Source organism: Bufo gargarizans, chromosome 1 (genome assembly GCF_014858855.1).
Source record: "Bufo gargarizans isolate SCDJY-AF-19 chromosome 1, ASM1485885v1, whole genome shotgun sequence".
NCBI lineage: Eukaryota > Metazoa > Chordata > Amphibia > Anura > Bufonidae > Bufo > Bufo gargarizans.
The window spans coordinates 497,714,415-497,722,302 of record NC_058080.1 but is presented as its reverse complement, the minus strand read 5'-3'; the positions used below and the strand labels follow the sequence as shown (position 1 = coordinate 497,722,302).

At 41.6% G+C, this 7,888-nt stretch overlaps 1 gene segment (V, D, J or C); it reads left to right on the top strand.

The window, feature by feature from the left end:
- Positions 1 to 3,708: 3,708 nt before the first annotated feature.
- LOC122928182 lies at positions 3,709 to 6,974 on the top strand (the record flags this gene model as incomplete). The annotated part of the segment is given in 2 exon segments: positions 3,709 to 3,748; positions 6,649 to 6,974. Coding segments are annotated over 2 exon segments (366 nt in total), but the record flags the coding sequence as incomplete, so codon positions are not given.
- Positions 6,975 to 7,888: the final 914 nt, after the last annotated feature.

Below are 7,888 nucleotides of genomic sequence, written 5' to 3'. Positions count from 1 at the left end.
CCTGTGCTCTCCTCCCATCCCCTTACAGACTTGGGAGCTTTTCTTTAAAAAACAAACAAAAAAAAAAACAACTCTATATTTGTATTTTTCATAAAATAAAAACATTAGAGATTTTACTTGTGTCATGCATAGTTTTTGATCTTCATCTTTACCACTTGTAATAAAAGGAGGGATAAAAGAGAGGAAACCTCTAACCTACTATATGTTTATGAGCACCTATACTGAACATTTTCAAGAAATGTGGAAGTTAAAATAAATCTCTCTCTTGGAAAAAAAGAATAAATGTGATGCACTGGACTGGCTATTGACCCGAGAGGTGCACTCTGTCGAGTGGACTCACCCAGTCCACTCAAAAAGAGAAATATAATAGAACAAAGATAACTGGGCACGCTCAGGATATCTGGACCATTTGAAATGTATTAACATATAATAGCATGAATAACTGTACTTACTGACAATGATAATATTAAAATGTAATATAAAATACCTATCCGCTACACCATAAAACACAACATGCAGTAATACAATATGACAAATGGAAAATGGTATACTAAAATATAAAATACTAAAATTCGAGGAATAAAATAGAATATTCGATAATAACTCGTATGAATATTCGGCAATTATTCGTATGGGAAAGTCTTGTATTTAAAAGGTTGCAATAAACCAATGTCCTTTATGTACGTCCCTTTCGATATATATCAGGGATATCCGAAAATAAGCAAAGTCCCAATGTGCAATCAGAGATCAAACTCAAACGGCGTACCGCTAATAGCATCCACCAGCAGCGTCCCACTGGAATAATAATGCAGTTTTTAAATAGCTGAATAATAATCACTGGATAAAATCGAACGGTCTTGCCGTCTCCTTTGATAAATCGACAAAGATGCAGTTATGGTCCTCTAAGTTTGCAGACCAATATTTCGTGATAAACTCGCACACCGGCAATTGTTTGGCACATGTAGTCAAGCCTTCACCATGGAATCAGGCCTTGCACGTTCTTTACCAAGTATGCCTTTCGTGTGACAAATGATTCTTTCTTTGCGACTCTCCAGTCAAATCTCCAGCTTCCCAAGTGGTCCAAATGTTGGGGTCCTGTCTAGGCTAGACGCGTTTTGGGGTTTAGCAGTACCCCTTCCTCAGTAGCTATCTAGAGTTATTATCGAATATTCTATTTTATGCCTCGAATTTTTGTACTTTATATTTTAGTATACAATTTTCCATTTGTCATATTGTATTACTGCATGTTGTGTTTATGGTGTAGCGGATAGGTATTTTATATTACATTTTAATATTATCATTGTCAGTAAGTACAGTTATTCATGCTATTATATGTTAATACATTTCAAATGGTCCAGATATCCTGAGAGTGCCCAGTTATCTTTGTTCTATTAAATCTCTCTCTTGGTTTTCCATTTGACGATTTGCTTCACGAGAGATTTAACTAACTGGGTTGATGGTTAAATGTACTGCCAGGGGTGTAGCTATAGAGGAAGCAGGGGAAGCGGCTGCTTTGGGGCCCAAACTCAGAAGGGGCCCACATAGGATGAGGACTGAAAGATTTTATTAACAGGGTCCCCACCAACAGTATTATAAAATTAAATTATATGCAGATACACTGTAGGAAACGGAGGGGCCTCGTCTGAGAGGGCAACCTTGACTAGCCACAGGAGTGGGGGTTGCAAAGAAGTCGCTGGAGGAGGGGACCCGTTCAAAAATTTACTGTGGGGCCCAGTCATTTCTAGTTAGGCCACTGTGCACTCCAGTCACATCCCTTCTACCTTATAAGAGAGAAGTCAGCAGTTCGTATACTTGTACACATCAGCAGTGATGGCCAGTTCGCCGTGCTCGCCCGCGAACACATGCGGGCTGCCATCTTAAATCACAAGTCCGGCGATGCACAGGTAAGTCCTTACCTGTGCCTGCGCCGCGAGCCAGTCTGAAACAAATGTGGTCACCGGGAGAAGGCAGTTCCGAGAAAAGCCGCCGGGGGCCTTCTTCGGGCTGTTCTTGGAACTGCCTGCTCTCGGTGACCGCATTTGTTTCAGACCGCCTCGCGGCAGAGGCACAGGTAAGGACTTACCTGTGCATCGCCGGACTTGTGATTTAAGATGGCAGCCCGCATGTGTTCGCGGGCGAACACAGCGAACTGGCCATCACTGCACATATACTTATAGAATGGGGAGAAAGTTCAGGGTTATGTTTTATATGATGAATATTCTATTCATCGGAGATTGCTTTTTATCAGGTAAGTGCAAATTATCAATCTCAAAAAATATATCTGCCACCATATTCCTATATGTTTGTATGTAAGTGTAGTGTCCCACTAGGTAAATGTGGGCACTACAGAAGGGTTAATATGACCATTGTACTTGATATGATGTTTTATGTGTATCTGTGTAACAGGCCTGTTAGGGTGTAGTTCCTCCACCTATAGACAGTAGAGGGAGCTAGGGAACCCCTAATATATATAGTTTGGCCCAGACAGGAAAGGGTAGTGTAGTCCAGGAGGCTAGTGAGTGCAGTCTAGCCTGCCTGAGGTTCCTGAGCCAGAGTTAGCTCAGAAGATTGTCACCAGGAGAAGAGTTACCTCCTGAGAAACTAAGCTCCCATAACCAAGCAGAGCAGAGCCAGTATTCCAGCCAGACAAGAGAGCTGAAGGGCAGAAGGATTTCATCTAAAGCAAGGATATATACCTGAGGAAGTTTCTACCAAGGATAAAGCCAGCATTAGGGCATACGGGCCTTGGGATTGAGACGGTCAGGAGTTTTGAGGAATAGTGCACAGGATTTCTGATAAAAAGTGCAGCCTGGTCTGTATATGTTGTTTTTACCCTCTGAGTATCTTGCAAAGAACATTGTACTGTACCTACCATTGTTGTGAAAGCCTGCTTACAACTGCTGCTGTGTATGTGTAACATCCTGAAGTATGTCACTAAACTACTGTCACTCGGCTTCATAATGTTAAGTGTATAAGTGTATATTTATTATCATCCTGTGTAATCTTGCTTTGCATTTCCTATTATATGTATTTGCCATGCCTGTTTTATATTACTGCTGTAATTCTCCATGTACACCAGCAGGTGGCAGCAGCGTGTAGCAGGTTATAGTTAGTACCTAGCCTGGAATAGTCCATTCCAGGTTAGCTCCCCCTTTCTGAGGAGGAGTGGAATGTTCCCACTTCCTACCTCATGGGGAGGAAGGAAAGTTCTAGTCAGTGTGTACCAGCCCCCTGCCTGGGGAAGGCTGTGTTAGTAGGAGCTCCCAGAATCAAGGATCCCAACCCTGGATTCTGCCTCGGCTGAGGCAGGGATCCATCTTCCCAACCTGAGTCATCTACCTCAGCTGGTCGACCAGAGAAGCAGCCATCCACAGAACTATAGATCTCCAGGAAGACACCATCATACCCTGCGAGCAGTCCTGTGAGTACAGATCCCAAGACCAGGAGAAACTAAGTACCTCCTCAGCTAGTCAGGCCCATTATAAGCAGACTAAAGACAGAGCAGAAGATAGATACCTGCCAGATTCTACTAGGCGTATGTACAAGAAGCAGAATAGATAAATTCCTGCCACATATTGCCATAACCCAAGACTTATGCTGTAATTTGTAAGGATCAAAGCTGCCATTCAGTAAACTCAAGTTGGACTTTATTATCCGTCTGGATCTCAATTATTTCATCAAAACTCCTGTTAACCACACTCAATTTTATTGCAAGCGAGCCAGGATTCAGGAGTCCAGCCGTACCAAGGTAGGAGACACCGTTGACACTACACAGAGACATTATCCCCCTCTGGCATTCCTCACCTGGTACGTGAGCTATAACACCTTAAAGGGCCCTGCTACAGTACCTGCGCAAGCTGCAATTGGCATCACAAACTATTACACATATATACTGACCCACTGCATAGCAACCCCACTGACCCAGTGTCCTGCTCATTGCACATGGAACTTTACCACTGTATAAAGTTAACTGTTCCCAGTAAAGGAAATTTAGGTTCACCACAACAACGTGTTCCCCACTTATTACTATTATAAATCGGTGTGCCACCGTTACAGGCACTGGCGTCACAAATCTTAAAGGGACCTTGCCCCCGGCACATTAAACATCTGCAACACCCAGGGCACCTCACCCAACATCAGGCCTGGTCCCTATACATTGAGAGTTCCCCAGAGGACTCCGGTGCCAGCCTCTCCATCATTGCTCTACGCATGCCCAGGGTCTCCCTACAAACCGTGAGTAACCCAGAGCAACCCTCGTTTGCCTATTAACCGTGACCTTACATCGCAATACCCTGCAGGGCTGCGTACTGCATAAGTATACATGTATATAAGTCTATGTGATTGTGGTTAAGTATGTACATCCATTCCAATATAAAGATGTTTCTATAAGAATTCAGTGTGCTATATGTGTTCACAATTTATACTTTTTTCTTTTACATTTAATAAATGTGAATAAATAAAAATATTCACATTTTCTCATTTTCATCAACTGAGAAAGACATCAACTGGAGGCTAAACCCTCTACTAGCTGGATAAACCCTTAAAGTCTCAGTTCACTCCAGGAACATCAAATATTTATGGTCAGTCAAGACTGTAATCCGATGCCTAGCACCCTACAAAAAATATCACCCCTGTTCAAATGCTCACTTAATGGCCAGTAATTCTGTATTGCCAGTCTCATAATTCCTTTTAGCAGGGAAAAACTTGCGAGAAAAAATAAGCACAAAGGTGCAGATTAGTCATAGCAGAAAATCTCAGTGACAGAACTGCTCCCACTCCCACCTCAGAGGCTTGAGAACAAAATAGGGGCCACCATAAAGGCATGTTTCACGGTTTTAAAGGCTATAATGCATAATTGCCAACTGTCCCAAATTTGCTGAGACTGGCCCTGAGTTTCCCGGCAAATTTGCGCTGTCCTGGGCCAAAAATGGGTGTGACTATGAAAAACCCTGCCCATGAACGGATGTTTCCAGGCGGATTTGCACCATTCCTAGGAGCGGGACCGATTTACCCTGATTTTACAAACTGAAATGTTGGTAAGTATGGTAATGGCCACTTGACTCTAATTTTGAAGAACTAGATTTGCTACAATTTTCACAAAAAATCTGTTGCCAAACGAATCCGAAGTTTTACAATTTGCTTCAGACAGATCACGCTAAAATGGCATTAGTGCCATTTTACTGTGAAAATTGACAGAAAATAAAGAGGGAGGATGATGATGGAAAATTATATGACCCTCAGAGTAAGGCTACATGCACACGGCCATTGTGTGTTTTGCGGTCCGCAAATCACGGATCCGCAAAACACGGATGGCGTCCGTGTGCATTCCGCAATTTGCGGAACAGCACGGACAGCCATTAATATAACTGCCTCTTCTTGTCCGCAAAACGGACAAAAATAGGACAGGTTATATTTGTTTTGCGGACCCCGGAACGGAGAAACAGATGCGGACAGCACACGGAGCACTGTCCGCATCTTTTGTGGCTCCATTAAAGTAAATGGGTCCGCATCCAAGCCGCCAAATCTGCGGCTCGGATGTGGACCAAAACAACAATCGTGTGCGTGTAGCCTAAAGAGTGGACGCTAATCAAGGGCAGGATTTTGGAAGGTCCTTCAGCCTCTGGGCTGAATAGACGCCAAAAGCAATTACAGACACAAGACACTAAAATAGGTGTCCTAGGGAGAGTATAGGGTCATAATTAGGCTATTTGCACACAAGCGCTTGGTGCGGATTCGTCATGGATCTGCACAGACAGATCTGTTCAGATAATACAACCTCCAAAGCGGAATGGAGATGGAACGGAGGCAAAGTGATGCATTCTGAGTGGATCCTTTTCCATTCAGAATGCATTAGGGCTGAACTGATTCGTTTTGGACCGCTTGTGAGAGCCCTGAACGGATCTCAGAAACGGAAACAAAAAAACACCAGTGTGAAAGTAGCCTCAGGTAGATTTAGAGTTTTTCCAGGAAAAGTAATTAGGGAAGGATTGGTCATTCAGAGTTGTGTGTTTCATGCTGCTGCTATATAGTGAACATTTCATATTGCACAAAAAAAACTAAATCCAGCAAAAACCTTATTTTTTATGGAAATAGCCAGCCAGCCTTAATAATAAAATAATATGCAAATCTACTGTACATCTATTTCTGGAAAAGGTCAATAATAACCCATAACTACAGCTTCCACAGGAGACTGAGTATTGTATACACAGCAGAAACTGTCCTTAGACAGAGGGTTGGTGGGTAAATGCACTGCAGTCACACCCTCCCACCTTATAGGGGAGAAGTCAGCAGTCGGTATACTTGTACACATCAGTGATGTCTTGTGCTAGCACGTTATACTCTACTTGTAGAATGGGGAGAAAGATGGATATTCTATTCATTGCAGTTTGTTTTCTATCAGGTAAATGCAAATTATTAATCTCAATAGATACAGTATCTCTCACTATATTCCTATGTGTGTGTATGTAAGTATACATGTATATAAGTCTATGTGATTGTGGGTAAGTATGTACATCCATTCCGATATAAAGATGTTTCTATAATGCATTCAGTGTACTATATGTTTTCATAATTTATACTTTTTTCTTTCTTAATGAATAAACATAAATAAATACAAATATTCTAATTTTCTCCAACTTCTTATAACAGGTGATGTGCTAGGAAACGCCATTACCTCAGAAAGACATCAACTGGAGGCTAAACCTGGAGAAACAGTAACATTATCCTGTAACTATTCATCTAGTAGCTCTTCTCCAAATCTGCACTGGTATCGTCAGTACCCCCACCAAATGCAGTATATGCTCACCAGGGGGGCAAAGAGCTATTCAAGCTTCAAACGTGATAATCCAGATTTGGAGCCTAAAAGATTCCAGTCAGAGACCAGCGATACATCCACCTCTTTATCCATCTCCAGCCCGGCCGTGTCTGATTCTGCCTTGTACTTGTGTGCTCTCGGTGATGGGGCACAGTGGTGAACATGAGCATATAGGCAATGTTGAAAACTCCTCATGCAATACACCTTCACAGGCACTAGGCGGCGCAATACATTCACATTTACATGATTGAAAATAACATCTGATTCTGACATTTCTATACTACCTTAGTTTTGTTGTATTTTGAGTAAAAAAAAATGATGGTCAATGTTATCCATTCCCTCTATTATTCCAGAATCCAGAATAACAGAATTTGTGTAGCTATTTATTAAAACACAGAGTTTAGGTTTAAGCAGGCCATACAAATTCAATAGCTATAGGCTGTGCGATAGTTTGGATAACAGCTATATCTTCCGACTGCACCATACACATATCAGTTCAGTTAGGCAGATTGTGTATGTGCTGTTAATGGGGAGAGAACCACTGCCAATTGCTTCTGGTGGCATCTTACATCCTGGGAGAACAAAAAGATTGTGCTAAAATTTGGGTTTCCCCATCCTTTTCTTCTCCAACATCATTGGTCGCCAAGAGGAAACAAATATATGCCGTTGTTCGTGTTTAAACCTGACAAGCAAAATATGAAGAAAATAATTCCTAAGGAAAGTGTAAAAAAGAAAATGGTTTAAGAAAAAAAAAAAATATATATACAGTACAGACCAAAAGTTTGGACACACCTTCTCATTCAAAGAGTTTTCTTTATTTTCATGACTATGAAAATTGTAGATTCACACTGAAGGTATCAAAACTATGAATTAACACATGTGGAATTATATACATAACAAAAAAGTGTGAAACAACTGAAAATATGTCATATTCTAGGTTCTTCAAAGTAGCCACCTTTTGCTTTGATTACTGCTTTGCACACTCTTGGCATTCTCTTGATGAGCTTCAAGAGGTAGTCACCTGAAATGGTCTTCCAACAGTCTTGAAGGAGTTCCCAGAGATGCTTAGCACTT